The 20,630-nt window shown below is 39.2% G+C and overlaps 2 protein-coding genes across 2 annotated transcripts in view; one reads left to right on the top strand and one right to left on the bottom strand.

Moving 5' to 3' along the window:
• Nucleotides 1-268: 268 nt before the first annotated feature.
• On the top strand, nt 269-3,973 carry LOC117479428. The gene is made up of 4 exons (XM_034126374.1): nt 269-364; nt 1,873-2,028; nt 2,191-2,263; nt 3,163-3,973. The coding sequence occupies exons 1-4, from the start codon at nt 269-271 to the stop codon at nt 3,468-3,470; spliced, it is 633 nt and encodes a 210-aa protein (XP_033982265.1). The 3' UTR covers nt 3,471-3,973.
• Nucleotides 3,974-9,203: 5,230 nt separating this feature from the next.
• Nucleotides 9,204-20,630, bottom strand: part of LOC117479355 (metabotropic glutamate receptor 4-like) — a 123,525-nt gene continuing 112,098 nt past the window's right edge. Inside the window, exons 7-10 of the mRNA XM_034126284.1 lie at nt 20,130-20,266; nt 18,132-19,067; nt 15,095-15,341; nt 9,204-11,951 (exon numbers count right to left, since the gene is read on the bottom strand). Of these exons, the coding sequence (XP_033982175.1) occupies nt 11,902-11,951; nt 15,095-15,341; nt 18,132-19,067; nt 20,130-20,266 (1,370 nt within the window). The 3' untranslated portion in view covers nt 9,204-11,901. The remainder of the gene's footprint in view (nt 11,952-15,094; nt 15,342-18,131; nt 19,068-20,129; nt 20,267-20,630) is intronic.

Below are 20,630 nucleotides of genomic sequence, written 5' to 3'. Positions count from 1 at the left end.
ACCACCGTGTTATATTTAGCTTTTTAGTTGGGTCTAAATGGCAAGCTAGCTATAGCTAGCCAGATAACTGGTAGCTAGAAGCTAGCTTGCTACATGTGGGTAGCATTGAATACCTGCTGGATAATGGAGATCAGTAGATTGTATTATATTAGATTTAATGTTATTGTCATTGAACACAGTAGGCCTACACCAAAATTCAGTTTATATCCAACCAAAAAAATGCAAAGAGTAATTAAAGTGCATGAGGTAACAGTATAGGGGGCAGAGCATGCATGCCCCTGCAAGCGCCGCCATTTTCTATCATAAAGCTCTGCAGGTCTGTCCACCTCTCCTGGCCTTAGTGCAGGCAGGCAGAGGAGGACAGGTGAAGCCACTCGTTTCTGTAGGAGTTCAGTTGAGTTTAGGCACTGGTCTTTTTTTTACTGCCAAATATTTAATATAAATAATGAGATAATATATGTGCTGAATCTTTTATGGGTAACCTCACTCACAAGCAGGCACCCACAATTGTGCAGAAACGTAGGCCTAAGTTACTTTTTTGATTCCATTTGACTTCTCAGAGTAGTTTTAATGCTGCATACTTTTTGCTCGTACTTGAGGTAAACCTTTAGAAAAAGAGTCATCACTTTGAATTGGTTAGATTTGGGTGATTCTACCGCAGCCCCCTATATCGTCTCCACACTTAACACAACGGCTAATGCTAAAGCTAACGCAGAACTCCAACTTGTAATAAAGCTAAAGAGGCAGGAGCTAATTTATACAGAAGTATTTACAGCGTACAGTGCAGCGGGCTCCAGTGTGTCTTCTGTTCTGTGAAAATGTTAATAACAGTAGCACACGGTTTAACGTGTTAAACCGTGTGCTACTGTTATTAAACACGGTTTTAGTACCCCCCCCATCTCTGTTGTAATGTTAATATTCAAACTAACTAGGGATGCATGCGATGTTTTACTATGTAAAATGTAATAGTAGCATTTATGCTGACTGGGTCAGCCTTGTCCGTTTAAGACAGAGACGGGGGAATACGTGTGTGGCGCGTGCATGTGTAGAGCGAGTGAGAGGGAAGTTGAGCGAGCCGTAGTACGTTTCTGGAAGTTAACTGGAGTAGCAGCAGTATAACAAAGTCATAAATATAAAATACGGCCTCCGAAGAACATTGAATGATGTATTTCATACTGATCCTGCAGACACCCACTACACGGGGCGGAAGTCCTGCAGCATGCGCGTCCCCCCTGCAGCGGCAGAGCCCCCCCCCCCCCCCTCCAAATTACTTTAAAGTTACGGCAGACCCACAGTTACTCTACCCACTGAAGCACACGCACACTGCTTGCTTTCTCGCTGGACTTACTAGCTTTTCAGACCCTCTTAGCGACTTTATTTCTAAAAAGCGACGAGCGATCATCAGGGGGAAAGTGGGAAATCTACACCAATCTATTATATTGTAATTTATTCCTTCGCTGTTCACTCAGCGGGGTCTCAGCACCGCGTCTCCCCCTCTGGCGCTGTGCGAACACAGGCACGAGTGAGATTGAGTTACTATGGTTACAGTTACGCTATTTCTCTGAAACTGTTCAACACAAACAAAAACTGACCTGATCCAATTCAAATGGTGTCATTACTACAGAGATGCGGTATGTTCTTAGGTAATTACAGTGGAACTATATGCTTAATTTAACAACATAAACACCTAGCATAATTATAGTATAAATGTGTATGTTTGTATGTGTTGACCGTTTTTATTATTGTCCATAATGATTAATAGCTCCACAATCGCAATTTGAATTTGCCAATTATCCTACATCCCAATTTGGTAGTAATTCTGATAAACAAGTAACACATTGTTGTATTCTGTTTGTCAATAATATTTTTAAGGTGAATGCAGAGTTCTTGCGCATCACCACCAAGCCACTGCAATCGAAGTTCATGTATCAGCTGGACCACTTTTCCGACAAGCTGCTACAAATCTTCACCAGCAAAGGAGGAGTGAAGGGGAAAAAGATAAAGGAAGCCCTTGCAATCACAGATTCGGTTAGTACAAATGCATTTTTCTTCAGATACCATGTCCTGCTTAGGGACATTTCGACTGATACAACCTTTCTGGTCTTCAGACAACCGCTCTGTCGCACCCACATTAACTAAATTCTGTCTTGATTTGTCGACCCTGCTTTAGTGTGACAACATCAACACCAGGAGGGAGTGCATCCTGAGAAGCCTTGTGATATACCTAAAGGAAGATCCAGACTGGTTCTTCAAGGAGTATCTGGTAAGTTTATACAATATTTTTCCCATGTAGCGTTAAACAGTGTTACCCTAACTTATTAATACCATGGCATATATTATATATACATATATATTATATCCATACCCAAGGCTAGGTGTCTATAATGTCAACTTCTCACTTGCGTGTATTACTTAAGTATCAATAAATAAATAAATGTAAAAATAAATAAGGAAATAAATAAATAAATATAGATATTAATGAATAAATAAATGTATACATTAATTAAGGGATGAATAATTATATACATAAATAAATAAATAAAATAATAAATAAATGCTGAAATAAATACATTTAAGCATAAATAAATGTAGAAATAAGTAGGTAAATGCATAAATAAATAAGGCAATAAATAAAGTATCAATTAATACAGAAATAAATAAATAAATGCTGAAATAAATAAATTCTCGAATAAATAAATGTTGAAATACATATAATGATAAGTAGGTAAATGGATTAATAAATACAGAAATACATGTTTAAATTATTACAGGAATAAATAAATAAAATTATAAATAGATTCTGAAATAAATAAATACATGAATAAAATAATAAATAGGTAAATGTATGAATAAATAAGTAAAAGTTGATAAGCAAACAGGACATACTTGGATAACTATCTTTTTTAGATTTAATTTATTTCTACATTTTTGTACAACTATTTATTTCTGTATTTTAGGCTCTGTATGTTGATAAGGTTGGAGGTCCTTATCTCAGTTTAAAGCAGTATTGGTCAATTAGGCGAGCCAGACAGAAGCAAATCTGCTTCTCTAAACTGCAGTAGATGGTTTAAGAATGCTTATTTATATTTTCATACAGTTTTCTGTTTGTGGGGTTCAGCTTTTTACTTAACATAAGTGTTGTGTGTTTGTGTTGTTTTTCAGGCCTCCGCGCTGACGATGCAGAGAGGGACATTTCCAACACAGTCATGGGGATTTACACGATCCGAAGAAACGGGGATGGGGGGCCAGAGGACGTGGGAATTGTTATCGAAGGCATTAAAGTCATGGAAAACGTAGGCAGCGTCATTGTGGGACTCATCATGCTCTTGGGGCTCATGTATGCCCTTGATCTCAGCTTCCCGGACAACCTGAAGTACACCTTCGAGTTTCTACAGAAGGTCGTAATGAACTTGGATGGGCACAAGCTGAATGCAAAAATACAGCAGCTGAAAATCAAGCTGTTTGCATAAGAGGTGAACAACATGTGAACAAGTGTATTGTCAAGTTTCCTTAACAAATATTTTGCTTTTTTTGTAATTGTAGGTTCAAAGCAAATGGCTACACTACACTTATTCAATTACCAAATATACTGTAGGGTTTGTGCAGTGCACTCTTTATAAAAACCACCCAATGATATTCCCTGTTTGGAGAGCAGTGCAAAGCCTCCACTTTTAATAGTGTCTTTGTTGTTTGTGGCACTGGGAGATCTAGAAAGCTGGGTGTTCACTTTTCACCACTCTTAAATTGTTCTTTAAAAAAAACATTTGTACATCTTGCTCTGTGTATTCAAGTAAAGTTAATATTGAGCTGTGTATATAAATATTGATGTTGAATTGAGGATTACTGTCACCTTCCTCATCCATGATTGGTGTTATTATTATTTTTCTGAGTTGCTTTTATCTCCTGCTCAGTCTGTTTATTGATATGTTTTATAAAAAAAGAAATGCAGACACAAATAACTCTGACAGAGAGCTGTGACACTCTGTTTACACAAGTAAAGGTGAGGATTGGCTATCCACCTCAAGGTGTAATTGTTATCTGAGAATTTTCAATACAAATATCTCAACCAGGTTTTGTCTCATGAGTGTCTTAATGGGGGATAAAGTGAAAAAAATAATAATTGTACGTTATTTCTTTACCAATTAATTATATTAGTTTGAGTTGGACAAATGTAAATTCATTTAATTTACGTAACGTGATAATTTTATTTCAGCTGTATTTGATAAAAATGAGTTGGACTAACTCAATTCAATTTTATTAAATGGATGTTCTTAGTTTCAGTTGGGGCTACGCATATTTATTGGATGGAAATCCTGCCCACAATTGAATTGAGTTCATCCAATGAGTTATTTTTTTGAGTGCACATCAATAAAAAGAAAACTAGTGAAACACGACAAACATTAATTGGATTGATGAGCCTTTGCGACAGAAAGCTTGTTAGACATATCCAGCTCTCCTTAAAACACACTTATTGGTTGGTTTTACAACTAACTACAATATATTTCATACGAAACTTTATTTTCTTTAAATCTTGGATGGTTGATGATTGAAGCAGCCCTTCTGGAGTTTGGAAATATCTTTAGTGCACTTTGGGCGATGGATAACCTTTGAAACTGTGTGCAGTTGTAATTGTTCCTGTGGTGAGGAAAATATAGGATTTAATGACGGACATTTGCAGCACTTACCACCACAGTGCTTAACTACCAGAATCCTTTATGTGCTGGCTTTATAATGAGGTCTACTGTACACTCACAGCCAGGGTCAAAGGATAACCTTATAGGCGTTTGACATTTTGTTATATCTTCCAGTTCAATGCTACTTTCCCTTCAGAGAACTCTCTTCATTACTGGAGAAAGGAAACAGTCAAGACAGTGTGCCATTCCTTCAGAAGACACTAGAGGAGAGATTATTAAGTGAAAAGAGGTCTAAATAAAACTCTTGCTACAGGCTGTCATGGGTGACAACACAGGATATAGCTTGTGCCTTTGATTAAATGTGCTACAAGGGAAAGGTTGAAGTATTAATTTATTATGATACAGGCATTTCATTTAAAATACAATGCAAACAAATACATTAAAGAAAACTATCCTCTACGCCAAATTGGGCCAGAGACCAATAGTTCCTACATCCTTACTTCTGCTCTGATCACACCCATCTCCAAACTCTGCTTTTATTTGAATGTTAAATAGACAGCTGTGAAGATCCTGAAGTAGTGTCACTATGGTGTTGACCAAATCTTTGCACAGACACCTGGCAAAGTAGTCATAACTGCATTTTCTCGTGATATGCAGATGTATTTTGGGATATGAAGCTTAAAGGTCCCCTATTGTACTGTTTTTCATTACTTTATTATATGTCTCAGATATAGACAAAACAAGTTTCTGAAGTGTATGGCCACAATCGGCCATTGTTGTTGTTGTCGGTGTGAGCTGTGAGGGGTTTCCGCACGGTTTGGCTTTATGAAGCAGGCACGCAAATGGTTACGTCATGACGCAAACGATGACGCAATGACGCAGCACCAGTCGGACTCTGGGCGGTGTGAAAAGAGCCGGAGCTAAACCGAAGAATCTGTTCTTATTACTTTATGATGCACCACATCCAGCAGTGGTAAGTTCAATACACTCGACTTTGCATCCGGACACTGTCCTCACCACATTCAGAGAGAAACGAACACCTCAGCCACATTTAGTGCTTTTCTCCTGGGGACAAAATAAAATACCCACATGCTGGTTAGAGCAGCAGCGTGGAAACATCACAGTGATATTTCAAATGAGAAAAAGCTTTTTATTTTCAGCAAGTATTCCCTTAATGATTTCACGAACAGTACTTATTAATTTGCGCAATGGGCAACTCGACATGGTGGTGATATTACATTTATTGGGGGAATGTTCAAAAGATGTGGCGTCTTCTTGGTAATTTGTGGGAAATGAGGAGAATATTGCATCCTGGGCTTAAAAACCATGCAAGGAAAATTGAACAGGAAAATCGAATCGAGAATCCCATTACTTAATGTGCGAGTAGGATAGACAATCAGTGGCTCGGGTTAACGGGTCTGGAAACAGCAGTATACTAAAGGATTATATATGTGTAATACTTTCCTCATAACAAACTCATGCCCTCTGACTCATATTTCTTCTTTTTAAAAGGTTTTTCCTTTCCCCTAACTTATAAATATACCATCTTCTTCTTGAACTGATTTAAGCCTCTCTGACAAACATGTGCAAAACCCATCTCCGAGGAAATGTGGATAGAAAGGCCAAGATTTAAGTGTAAATGCGTTTACTTTTTGAAAACAGGGCACCTTTCAGCCCAGAGAGAGAAATAATATATCACCAGTGAAACAACTTCTTAGATAAAGCTATTAGCATATGTGTGTGTGTGACTTCTACTTTTTTTTTTTTGCTTTTTTTCTCTGTTTTTGAGTTCAAATCAGGATGTCTGTTTTATAATTACACCTGACATCAGGTCTGTGTTTCCGGTCAGGAGGTCAATGAGACTATAGTCTCTTCAGCAGCAGACTCGTATTGGTGGTTTGTCAAATTAATCATATGCAAAGTTGTTTTGCCCATATGCTCTTTTTAATAATCTTAATTGGGTGTCATAGTGGCTTAGGGGTTCATGTGTAATAATTGTTATGTTCTACGTTCTGTTACAAAACTTATTTTCCCTAAGTCCAAAAACCTTTAGAATACTGTACCAATCTTATGAGACAATAAAGTCAGTTCTTACCCTAAACCCTAACCCTAACCCTGACAAAAAAAGGGTTCATCATAAGTTTACGGAAATATGTTTCATCTGACCTCTCTCTGCCAGGATTGATTCCTTTTCAATGGTCTCTGCACACTCGGTTAAAGCCGTCTGCTAGCATCCTCAATGCCTTCAAAGTAAACCAAGTGATGAAGGCAGGCATCTGCTAATGGTTGAATTTATTATGACTGACAACTGATCTCATTCCAGTTTCTAACAGATGTATGTCTCCAATGCTAAGTGGTTGTCAGACAGTGGAAATGTTCAACCTCAGCCATGACAAAAGTGACTTTGCTACGGCAGTGATGTGTAGTATTAAAATGGCTGAATACAATGTGGCAAATTCAATTTGTCTTGGTGGCCTAACATGAAATTTCCCTTCAGACACTTGGACATGTCTTGACAAGAATATTACAGGCTGGTTTAATAACACTATCTCTTTGGAGGAAGACCATAAAATGAGCTGAATAAAATGAAAAGAACCATCCAAATAACCCAACTTGCAATGTATTCTGAGGATTGCTGGTAGTGAAAATATTCCTCCAATCGCCCCCCGACCCTAGTTAATGTTTAAAATAAGTATCTTATAACTAGGTGTTTAGGTCTAAAGATTTGCGGATTCATGAACCAAAACTGCATTATGTGCTGCACATTAGGGATACACTTTTCATTAATCTTGACATAATTAGTTATGGTAATATACTGTCCGACAGTGAGAGAACACTGTTAAGAAAAACAGAACTATCTTTGCTTTCACAGAACAAAAGAGCAACACCTGTAGTTTGAATATTTCTTTTCCTATTAAAAGGAAAATGCTCTGCAGTATAATGGTGAGTGAAGCCAAAGGGAGCAGAGACTTTATTAGACCTTGAAAAATGTGCATTTCCTACTGGGGAAGTATACTATATATCACAACTAATAGACTATACAATTGTGTACATACTGCTGTGTTGCTAATTGTGCCGGGCAGGGGATTCACTTAGAAGACACAAGGCTAATGATAATGCTGTATCAGTGATCACCGAGATGGCAATTTCAACCCTGCAGTAAAATGCACTAAAGATAGTTTCACCAGCTCTACTTTTCATTAAGAGTGGCTCTTAAATATGTCAGTTTTATTGATAGTATGATATTTTCTCAATTTGTTCAAGGCTTATGCTGCAGGTGTCGCTGAACATATCGATCCACCATCAAACCGAGGTTAAGGTCGTGGCTCCACTGATTACCGCAGAAACTCTAGTACATAGTTGTCATTCAATCCCGACTTTGAAAGAGAAGTTGCAGCTCAACGGTGGCCTTGAGATCTTCCCCATGTTTCTTTCCAATTTAGTATTTTTCACTAATGGTGAAATCAATTCCCCCCTGACAGCTTCTCCTCTGGCAGATCCCAACACTTTATGATTCAGCAGTAAAATGACGAAATTGGGAAACCTGATTATTTCATGTGGCCAACACGTTCTAGCCCTGCCTAACGGTTTTCCTCTCTCTCTCTCTGCCCGCTGAGCAGCAAAATGCCTAGATGATTCCTGGTCATCGGTTATATTTACCAGGCACAACCCTTTTTTAGCTATAGTGAGTCTGTGTGTGAAATGTGGTCCTAGAGACAGCTATGATAGTGGAAAATATAAGAGGCCGTTTTAAAGGTCACCTATCATGCTATTTTTAGGCAATAGCATACAGTAGGTCTCAGATATATAAAAAACATAATAATATACAATAATAATAATTAAAGCTGCAAGCAGCGTTGAGCGGGTCTTCGACGCTCCGCAGGCTGTTGTCCGCACGTCGACGTGTCACGCAGGTGTGTTCCGGACTCGGCCGTTGGCAAACGTGTGAAGTTTCAGGCCGATTGGACAACGTACATAGGAGTTACAGCAGTATAATAAACATTGTGTTTGATAGCGAGTGATCTGTCGCCATGGCAATGGCATTTGATGACACCCCATAATACGCCTAGATGTGTTGAGGGCTGCATCGTTATCAAACCTGTGAAGTTTTGGGCCGTTTGGAGCATGTTCAATGGAGTTATGAGAAGACCGTGTTTCATGGCGAGGGATCTGTCGCCATGGCAACAGCATTTGATGACACCCTATAATACGCCTAGAAGTCACACGTGCAGCTAAACAAGGGTCCGTTCCTTCAGGTGGAGGGTGTAAATACTGTGGCAGGCCTTGGGACAAACTCCCATATCTCCGGCTTAAACAAGGAACTGTCATTACAATAGTCTAGTATCAACATCTTTTGGACAACAAATAATAAATACTATATTATATCTATGAGCTGCTTGATTTTTGCAACATTTCCCTGAATAATAGTGACGATAATTGTTGATACTGTGGTTGTACTTATAGCAACACTCTTTTGAAGGTGAATCATACTGTGTTTTGTATTGAATAGCTGTTGAGACCAACTCAATAATATAAAGCAGCCACACTTTTTTTAGCAAAACAGTCTTTTATTAGAAATATCTTGTATAAAAATGAACATGCTCTACACATTTACATTTTTTTTTTCTATAGATGATTCATAAATATCCAGGCACTGTAATTCTTTTTTTTATAATTCAGTACATAAAGCAGACATGATCAATCCATTTTACTAACGTACATTAACTTGCCACTTAATTTCAGTCAGCACTTACATATTCTATTTTGTAACACAGACAAGTGTTTTAGAAAAATAAAGGGGAGGGAGGGGGGTTGTGGCAAAAAAAGAGCATTAAATTATCATATTCACAAAACACAAACAATTCCACAAACAATACTTTATCAACTGATGAGAAAAACAACATTTGCAGCAACACCCCAGACATTTGATGAAGCTGAGAGAATCATTATTTAACCCAAAAATATTAGTTACATTTATAATCCTCTGCAGTCGTTTTTCCTTCTGGACATTACACCTTTTCTCTCGAGTTGTTCACACGACTTCTTATGAGATTTGACATGCAACATACATATTTTTGCATCGCTGAGGATTACATTAATGAGACAAATTCCAGAGTTACTGTTTATGACAAATACTTTAGAGACTGCAGACAGAAATGGAGTTTACACACTTAAATATAAATTGTACATTGAGTCCTCTCCACCTCATGTTTGAACAGAATCCACTTGAAAGGTGACGGTTGCAAAGCAAACGACACCATGATCCGTGGAAAGAATGGCAGGAGGAATTGAATGGGTATGAGGCACAGAACGAAGGCGTTGGCCCTTATTTATCGAGCAGTTAAATCTTCTAAAATGTGAGGTTGTCACTTTAAAAATCAATTAATGCTAGAAGAATGAGCAGCAACTGTGTACAAATCAAAAGATAAATACATTAAAAACTCAAAGCTTTCAAAAAGTATTTTAAGTTCATGGAGACAAATTCCACTTTAGCTTAATTATGTTTCGAATGTATTCATATGTATATGTAGTCCGGCAATAACCAAAATACTTTTCTCTAGCTAAAGTGCTGGCTCTACAGAGATTGTATTGGGTCTGTTGAAAGGTACAGCACTACTTAGGAAATGCTATGCCTGTCATCCACCTAATTACCTTTGAACATTTATGCCGTTAGAGGGGACTGAGCTTACACCTTCTCCAAATGGGTCTCCATGCTGAGTAGCTGCGTGAGGCTAATTTTGTGCCCAAAATACTATTAAAACTCTTATTATTCATTCCCACTGGAGCTTCAAAATTCATGACCCAGAAAAGCAAAACAATCCTTTGCAAAGAATACAGATTAAAAGTTCATTTATCACAAATCATAGGAGGTCCCCGTGTAATACTCTACTATGGAACCTATATAATCATAACACCACGCTTTAGAAATGATATATCTGGGGACTGATTCCTTTACAAACCAAGTGATGTATATATTCTAGCTCCACTGCAATACCAAATTATATTAAAAAAAAATGCTATATCTCTAAATTACAATCATAGAAAATGAAGCATAATATGGAAACACGAGTAGGTGAGTATTTTAAGAAGGAAGTGTTCCTTTAGGTGAAGTATTACATCTAATGTCTGCTGGACTGTAAGTTTAACAAATGGGGAAACATGAATTTCTCACAATCTTCCAGCTGCTCACATTTTTTTTTACTAAGGCTTCAACAAGTGCGTGATAAATAAAGGCCAATAAATTATGGGATGCTGGGATGTTTGCTTCAACAAGTCTTGAAGTACTGGCTGACGTTTATGGATTGTACTGTAAACTATGACATTATTTAATGGCAATTTGCTTTGAGCTTCACTCCTTTTTATGCATAAAAATGATTCTTTATTCAGAGGAGGGTAACCCAGTTGTGGGTAATGGTCCAAAATGACATCTCCACTGTGAATGACAACCATGACAAATGTTGCATTCCAAAGACATTGACAACACAGCACAGTACACGTGATGCTCCCATAAGCATGCTCTGGGACTGTACACTAGGTTTGCCAAGATGATGTTAGCATCATCATCATCATCATTATGAAACATTTATTTAAAAAAAAAAAGATAAACTGGGATGACCCACTGCTTTATTTTCAGGTGTTTCAGATAAGATAAGATCATGTAGGAATACTGAATGTACTGTAGTAAGGCATGTACCATTTGAAGAGTACTGCAGCTTTAATAATACCGGTAACCAAAATAATGACTATATTTTTTTACTGTTTCATCTTGTCGACTGCATTTGACTTGAGCTAAAACAGAACGCTTTTTTCTCCCCGTCTTTGTTAAAATGAGACAAAAAGATTGAGCCTCAGAGATCTGAACTGAAATTGTGTGCTTTACACTTCAGAAGGAAAACATACTGTAGACTCCAGGTGGTTTGCTCCTAGCCTGCATCTGGAAACGTCACACTGTTCAACGCTCACTTGTGTTTGAGAAAGGGTGGGAAGAGGAAAATTAACTGTCCAATCACCCTAACATCTCCCATCTCTCTCATCTCTGTAAATCCCCTAATTTCTCAACCATTTGGCATTCAAGCATTTTACCTGATGCTCTCGAAAAATATGACATCTTTTCTATTCATGGAGTGACAAATTCCCATCTTTCCACCCCAGCCCTCCTCTGCTGTAGCAGCTTGGAAGTCCTCCAGTATATCCCCAGTATTCCCCACAATCAGGTGATTCCTCCTCAGGCTGGCCCTGGCTCCGCTTCCTCTGTTCCTTTTCCGGCTTAGATGGCATGGTTACTGTAGCTTATGTATGTCTGCTTGGAAGCCAGCGCTGTAAGTGAAGGTGTGGGAGAAGAGAGGAAAGAGTTAAAAATGCAATAGGAGAGATGTAAATAGGCGTGAAAGGGTAATCTCTCAGTGCACATGTGTGAGTCTAGATTGATGGAGGGTTCTATTTAAGGATGTATTCATCTAATGAGTGCAGGTGGAACCAATCATAATAGCAGGGTGTTGGGATGTGACAGCTGTATTTTAAGGAATGACGTCTCTTCTATCTTTGTATTGCATTCATAGAGAAATGTGTAATATACATATCTGAAGGCAGTAGAAACGGACTGATTCAAACTGCTACAGTGATACAAAAAACAGATAAGGGCTGTTAATAATAATAACCGTTTAAGCTGCCAATATCTTTAATTAATCATAGTTGTTTAACCTTTGAAATGCCAATAAGTAGTTAAAAAACTTCAGCACAATTGATCATTATTTAAAATGACAACTTCAGAGTTTATTCTTCTTCATATTCAATTGTTGGTTAAAAAAAGGCCTGTAACATTGAATCAATTATCAAAAAAGCTATGTGTTAAATTTCTTCCAATAAACTCGTATACTATTCAACAATGGATTTGCACATCTTCGTAGCATGGGGGGGGGAAACTATTGTTAAAGTGAATGTAAATCGTCACATTGCAGACATTGTAACAGCATATCACTATGAAATATTTGTCAAGACAGTGAAGTAGATGCAATCAGATTGAATAGGCTTTGGAAATGGCCATATCAACCGAAGTGCCTGCCATTACTGTAGCATGACAGAAATCAAGGAAACCTCTGTCATTATGTTTTTCTTCACAGCTGTAATATCATTCAATTTGATCAGAAATTGCATCACATATAGCGCCACAGGGCAGATCACAGCAGTGGTATAAAATGCAATAGTAACCATTCAAATGCAAGTCTTTCTCTACATGCAAAGACCTGAATTATTTTCTGTGCACCAAGCAAAACATGCATCAGTCAGTCAGTGTATTACAGTACCATTTTTAATTGTAAGGCGAATTAGATAATATGTAATCTGACTTGGCACTATACGTGTTTTCATCAATGTTTGATAACAGTTCTCATTATCCTTTAACATACTTTTTTATGATTCATGGCATTTTATATGGGCTGGGAATAAAACACATAAGACAGGCGACCGCAGGGCAGACCACAGTCGCCGTGAGAAGCCCGACCTGTGGTGAAACATGACTGTCATACATTATAAGTACCTGTGTATGTGCAGTCATGCTCCTATGCGCACATACATGTATGTCTGTGTGCAAGTGTCATCGTGTACACGTGTGCCATTCTTTTAATAAAACTGTCCTCAGCGAGCATGCTTGGAGTGGTGGTAATCACACTACCAATCTGCCAATCTGCCCACAGCAGGCTTGGCTGATTGAATATGTCAGAGGGGATGGATCCAATCAGAAGACAGCTAAAAGCCAGAGTCGGGGCCAAAGTGCTGTAGAGGAGAGAGATGTAATGGTAAATGTTTCTGTATATTTGTCAGTGCTACGTTGGGTGTATGAATGGGGGGCGGCGTTCTTGCCATTTCATCCAAAGCATCTCTTCCAAGAGAAGCATTGATAAATGAACCTTATTTGAATATTTATGTGCTGCAAGGCCAAGATAAAGAATAGATGGTCCAGAAAGAATTGGGCTTGGCAGACCCATCCGTCTTTTCCTGTTCTCTCTTATTGTTGTTGTTGTCCCATTATCACAAATTCCTTCTTTTGTCAACAGGGAAACAAATTACAGGGGACACATGGCTATCGCTTGTCTCCTGCACTCAGGCAGAGTGGTGTCATCTTCCCACATTAACAGGCTTTACCATGCTGATTGGCCATTTTACAGCACCACTCGCCAATGTTGTCTAACCAAGTTAATGTTTGTTGGTCAAGGGTGGATTTGCGAGGGTGTGATTACTGCCTTGTGTCATTCAGGGTGCTGCATTTTAGTCGGGGGCAGCAGGGATGCTTTGTGCGTTACAGGCAGGCACGGGTATTGTGGTGAGTGACCATTAGCAGAAATGAACAGGTAAAAAGTGTTCACAGATAATAAAAGGGTAAAGTCATTATCTAATCGGGTTACCTGAGAGCCTATAGTCCCTCACAAGGCTGCCCTCCCTCAACACAGTCTGACGCATAAGCACAAAGAGCAGTTGTTAGAATCACAGTTCAAACCAGAGGGCGAGAATCAGCACCTATAAATGGGTCTCTAATAGGTTCAGAGATAATGGCTCCATTCTGAGGTCGAAAGAAGGCATTCATGCAAGTGTGGGCGCAGGTTTTAGAGTCCTAATAAATATAATTCCACATTGTTCAGCCTGTCGGAGTATAACATCAGGACCTTGGGTATTCAGAACATGTGGGGTTGCTAGATTTAAAGCCTGCCCCCACACAGGGACTACTCGTACACTTTATCTTGGTGACTGACATATCCTTTTCTCCAACACTGAGCTACTCGTTTGCTTAGACCCTTTCAAAATCAGAGTAGGTTGGAGAGCCTCTCACACCTCCTGATTCACAAATCCAGTGTGGTCAGAGTTGGTGAGAACTCACCATGTAGTCAAAAACACAATTATCCTGGTGAAACAGAAAAGTCACTTCTTCCTAAAACATTTCTTGGTACTTTACAGTATAAAAAATATATATCAATGGTTTGATTCTAAGAATATATTTTAATAATATTTTATTAATAAAATCTAGGCTATGTATAGGATATAAGCATGTTTTTGTCCATCGATTGGTCAATGAAATCATTAAATAATGGGAATTGGGAAAGCTGAAAAGCTATGCTATCTAGACGCTAATTTGAAACTCCTCCTAACCATTGTTATTATTCATAAAGTTCTGTTTATGGCTCATATTCAAAAAGAAGGCATGATATAACACCACTTTAGTTTGCACCGACATGGAAACCTCATTTCTTGTATGCTCACATAAGGCTTGCAAATTCTTCAGAACTGCTGAAGTGCAAAACAACACTTGCATCAGTTATGTTCACATAAAAGGAGTTAATTATTTTCAAGTAGCCATGTGTATTCTATCACTGCTTTAATTTTAGAAAGAGGCAGCTCATTGCATCAGCATAAAATCATCCTGGTCGAGGCTGAGTGAACATGTTTTTTTGTCTCTTGGTGATACCTACCTTGTGTTTCAAGACTTTCACAGAGCTCGGATTTGGCCTCTCCGTTGGGCCTCAGGCCTCCTTTGGGGTTGAACTTGTTGGACATGGTGGCTGCAGTGACCACAGCCTTCAGGCTGCGCTTGCGCTTGGGTACGTTCTGCTCCGGGTGGAAGAGAATGACGTAGACCTTCGGCATGTAGAGCATTCCTAGAGAGACCGACGCACTGAGGCTGACAGAGATGGTCAGGGTTGTGGTCTGGATATACATCTGTATTATGGAGGAGACACAAGCAAACAGATTCATTTGTAGAGGCTGCACTGACGGATGGATTTTCATGTGCAAGTTCCAGGTTTATCTGAGTACACTTATTGTAGAGCCTGCAAAGTTTGAATAAGTACAAGGTAAATATGATTTATAACTTTTATTCTGAGAGCCAATTTTCTAATAAAGCTGCAGGAAGAGGAATGGTTTCTAGGTCATGTGATGGCAAATAGAGAAAGGCTGTTAAGGTCTCATGAAAGAGAGAAGCTGACCTACTCAGGTAATATACGGATAGTAAAGGATCATATTTTCATGTGAATCACAGCTTCATATATAAAAGAACAGCACACAGTATCACATAATACGACATAGTGATGGCATACAGTACCCTTTATTATTTTTTGATGTGCTGGGTTCATCTTTCCTGAGCTCCACTTTCATTGCTGTGTTTGTTTATTAATGAAGCACAAGTCAACTAATAAAGAGCACCCCTGATAGGTGTCTTTGTAGTCTATAGATTTATTTTATACCCTGAAGTTGTAGACAGCAGCATACTGTGCTAAAGCCAGTGACAGATGCAGCTCACAGCTGGATAGCAGATATATAGCTACAGGCAAAAGCTATGGAGCGGAGAGAAACATCCTACAGCATATTAAAAGTCCCTGCAAGTGATTTTTCATTTATGATAATCATCCTAGAGCTCAGACCCAGTCCATCTCTGATTTGTTGGATGTAGGGAATGTGGTGAGTCAGCGCTCGGGCTGTAACAAATATAATAGGTAGATCATATATGATATTGACACATGCATACTGTATGGAAAAAGAAAATATGGTTTATTCAGTTTGAAACTCTGCTTTCATTACCAATCATGACACATTTTTAGAAATAATGAATTGAAGATATTTTGTGTAGTTATTCTACTGCATTTTCTTCACTGTAAACACACATTCATTAGAAAACAGAAAAACAACAGAAGAGTTGCTTTCATAACATTCCTAAGGTCCCTTGAAGATGATGAACACAAGGCAAAGAGTGTAGAGTGCAACACAGCTGGCAGACATCCTTCAAAAAGATTCGCCCGAGGTTTGGTCTGACATTACATTTGCAGGCAGCACAAATGACGGAGTACTTTGGCATGGGAATAGCCCACAGGGCAGTGTGTCAACAGTTATAAGTGATGTTTCCCAGCATGGGGTCATGACATATGTTGTTTGTTTGTCAGCTTGTACAACATTTATCCTCACCTTTCAAAATGCTTACACATTTTTTACAAATCTTTGCAGCAACACAACCATCTGAACTGTAAGTAAATGTCCATCAGTATTAATCTGTCTAAGATGATAGGTACTGTATATACAGTATATGGTTTTTAACAGGGTATCTGTGTAGCTTCCCTTTAGTTCTGAATGTTTTTGTGCGCATACTCTACCATACACAAGGTAGGTAAGGCATTATTTTGTAGCGAAGATGGACAATATAAAATGAATAGGTGGACCTGTCTTACAGTGACTATGATATATGCTTATGTAATAAAAACAAACTAAAGAGAAGCCTTGCAAAAATTAAGTTCCCTCAAGCCATGTCAGTTGAAAAATGTCAGAGTGAAATGTGAGTGATAGGGCATTGTATTCCATCATACTGCAGTGCGAGCAGTTCTGTGTGAAGGAGGGGGAGAGTTGTAATCTCCTGAGAAGATTACACGTGGCCTGTGGTGAGTTGGGAACAATATTGCTACCCCTCTGGAGCGCAGAGTGGAGTCACTCTGTGAGGGGAGCCGAGACCCCTGTCCACTTCCATTGGCCCTGGTGACATATATTTTCTCTGACACACCAATATGATTGCCAATCTGCTCCAACGGAACAGCGAGGGAACGGGTCTGAGGACAGGAACCTCAGAGGGTGCAGCCTTTATCAAGCTTTTTGGAAGTATAAGGCATTACATCTGTTGTGTAGACTCTTGACCCTACCTTTTACCCAACTGTTTTGGATTTAAGTCATTTGCAAAATATCTTATTATCTAAATGTTTTCTTTTGCCAAACAGGATTTTAGGCACTTGCCTCCATGAATCCTCGACTAGTACCTACAGACACAATGCATTACTTTATTTTTTTACAGAAACTCCTTAAGGAAAATCTAGGGGCTGCTATAATTTTTTATTATGCTGCGCCATAGCATTCACATGATTATTTTGCTATCAGTATTTTGACTTTTCTACTCTTTTTTTTAATGTACATCTGTGTTGAGCAACCTGAAAATTAGCACTCGTAAGAGCCAATTTGTGATTCACTTTCAACTGACAAGATACATCAGCAGCTGCAGTCATTTCATGCTACTTCAAAAATACCCGTTATCTATTTCCTTGTGACTGAATGTGCAGTGATTGACTACTCGGTATTTCCACTCGGTGGAGCGGAATCAAACACACAAACATATCCAAGCAAACTTGAGGTGAATGAATTATCCTCACGTAACAGCTTTAAAAGCCTTGTAGTCCCCACAGTGGAGCACAAAGCCCATCATATACTGAGGCATAGCGGCAGTATCTACAAACACAAGAGGACGTTCCTTTACAATAAACATAATTTGAGAGGCCATTTCCTTCACAATGAGGCACATAGGAAATATAAAAGAACTCAAAATGGAAAACTGACAGCCAACATCCAAGAGTAAATTAATTCACTTCTAGTTTGTTCTTTTTCGGTGAATACATTTGATGAAGTGACTGCTCTGGCATCTGTGCCCAAATAAAAAATGGGAATACAAATTCAATGTTTATTTAGATATGGGATATTTACCTTTTCTGCTGATTGTGAGGTCCCAAAGAAGATGGGGATGAAGGCAAGCCATACGATGCAGGTGGTGTACATGGTGAAGCCGATGGGCTTGGCCTCGTTGAACGTCTCGGGAACACCTCTGGTCTTGATGGCGTAAACTGTGCAGGTGACCATGAGCAGCATGCTGTAACCCAGCAGGCAGATGAGGGAGAGGTCTGATATGTCACATTTCAGAACACCACGGGCAATTTTAGGATTGGATGTACGCTGATCCTCATAGTCGATGATGGCTTGCGACGGGTCGACACCGAACCAGATGCACACTCCGAGGAGCTGAAATGATATCAGGCTGAACGTGATGACTAACTGCGAGGCGGGGGAGATGAATCGAGGGGCACTGACCGACATCTTGCCCTGCTCAAAAATCCTGTAGATCCGGTTTGTCTTGGTTAGCAATGCCGCGTAGCTTATACTCATACCCAGGCCGAGGAAAATCCTTCGCAGGGAGCATATAACCACATCAGGAGTGGAGATCATGAGGAATGTTGTAGCATAGCAGAGGAAAATACCCGTCAGCAGCACGTAGCTCAGCTCTCGACCCGATGCCCTAACAATGGGTGTGTCATTGTAGCGTACAAAGGAGACGACCACGAACAGGGTAGCCATGATGCCCAGGACGGCGATGAGGACTGGGATCACCGCCCACGGAGAGCTCCACTCCAGCTTGACAATGGGAATGGGATCGCAGCCAGTGTTGTTTGCATTAGGCCGCAAATCGAAGCGGCACATCTTGCAGGTGTAAGTGTCTGCCTGATACTGGTAGCCATCACAGTTCTCACAGTGCCAACAACAGGGGATTCCCTTCACCGTCTTCTTGCGCTGCCCGAGGCGGCAGGGCTGGCTGCAGATAGAGGACGGGACTTCCTGTGATGCACCAGGCCACTGCATCTCATCCGTCTGTGGGGAGAAGGGAAGGAAGGGAGAAAACAATTACAAAAACTACCAGTTTATTCCACCTCATCATACTAACACTGTTTTACTCATATACTCATGTCCCCAAATACTCCCATCATACTAAAACTGTTTTTCTAATATACTCATATCCTTCCATACTCACATAACCCACAATAGTTGCATAGCTACTTCACAATTATTCAGTATTATCACATTTGGGCAAGCTCATAATCAGCACTAAAAAGCACCTTTAAAACAAGAACACAATTCACTACATGTTGTCCCGTCGCTTTCATATTCATACATAATGCATAAGGACACAATTCAATTAACACTTGGAGGATTTGTTTACACACAAGTGCATAATTGAATTAAAAACAAAGTCAATTTGGATATTCACCACATGAAAGCTTCAGCCTTTTTATCAAGACAATATTGTGTCAACTCATGAATTATAACTCAACAGGAAACAACTTTGCTGTGTAATTACCTCCAAGGAATGTTGCACTTACTGAGATAAGTAAACAAAGTATGCGTGGTACTGCAGTCCCAACAATACTGCATCATGTGCCTTCTCCTGTTAAACTGACATTATTTATTTGTATAACCTTGTAGCTTAACAGGCCTTTTTAAAGTAAGTTAGGCTGTGAAAATGGATAGGCAATATTCAATTTTTCAGATAAAGATAAGGATGCATTGTTCCTCAGAAAGTTCATTTATATTTGTATTTAAATGCACACAAGAATATAGAGTCTTTGCTCCATGTATTGAACATAAAATTGTGTATTCCTGTATCATGGCAATTGTCAAAACAAGGATTAGCCAAAAAAGGCTTTATTACTTTATTGGAGACAGAATTGTGATTGGAAATGTAGTGTTAATACTTTGCAACTACCTCGGTATTGACTAAAAGCATTTGTTACCCTGTGTGTTTTAAATTCCAACCAGAAAAGGGAACACTCAATCGTGAATGATCAGCACCAAAAACTGGCACTCTGATTGTAGGAAAAGTCAAGCATACATTCTTTAAGACATATTTAAAGTAGTATTTTAAAAACTGCATACGTCTAAGTAGAGCTGGTCTGTCCAGTGACCGATGATCTTGTACTCTGTCATGTTGTTTGTGATCTGGTATTGGTAGATTTCATAGCGTCCAGGAGCATCTCCGTTCACGTTAAAGATCACCGGGGTGCCAGCAATTCCTGAGGATGAAAATAAAAAGTTGTTGTGGTTTCAGAGGTCCAGTGTTCGACAATACAGTACACACCCGAGCAGTTCCCATAATGCTCTTGGATGAAATGAGGCTGCAAGGGGACTTCAAGCTAATGCTGTTATGGTGTTAATGAAGGGAGCAAAATAGATGTTGACAGCCGCGTGGTCCTGGTCCTCTGAGGAGGGTCAGGGCTGCTGTCCGCTCATGTTCCCTTATCATTTCACACTCCTTCATTCTGCTTATTGCCCCGATTGCTTGTTATCCACACGGTCCATCCAGAGTTGCTAACGGATGACAGAACTGATTTTGATTACCACTTTGAGATCTCTCTCATCTCTCGGCTTTCCTGTTTC

Source organism: Trematomus bernacchii, unplaced genomic scaffold (genome assembly GCF_902827165.1).
Source record: "Trematomus bernacchii unplaced genomic scaffold, fTreBer1.1, whole genome shotgun sequence".
In the NCBI taxonomy this organism is placed as follows: domain Eukaryota; kingdom Metazoa; phylum Chordata; class Actinopteri; order Perciformes; family Nototheniidae; genus Trematomus; species Trematomus bernacchii.
The sequence above is the reverse complement of the archived record's forward strand: the minus strand, read 5'-3'. Positions and strand labels throughout refer to the sequence as shown.

What these genes read in the sequence shown, in the direction of transcription:
- LOC117479428 (XM_034126374.1), top strand. Translation starts at nt 269, where the DNA reads ATGCATGCCCCTGCAAGCGCCGCCATTTTCTATCATAAAGCTCTGCAG. An exon ending in CCCTTGCAATCACAGATTCG is followed by an intron (nt 2,029 to 2,190) that starts GTTAGTACAAAT and finishes CATCAACACCAG; the next exon opens with GAGGGAGTGCATCCTGAGAA. An exon ending in GGTTCTTCAAGGAGTATCTG is followed by an intron (nt 2,264 to 3,162) that starts GTAAGTTTATAC and finishes GTTGTTTTTCAG; the next exon opens with GCCTCCGCGCTGACGATGCA.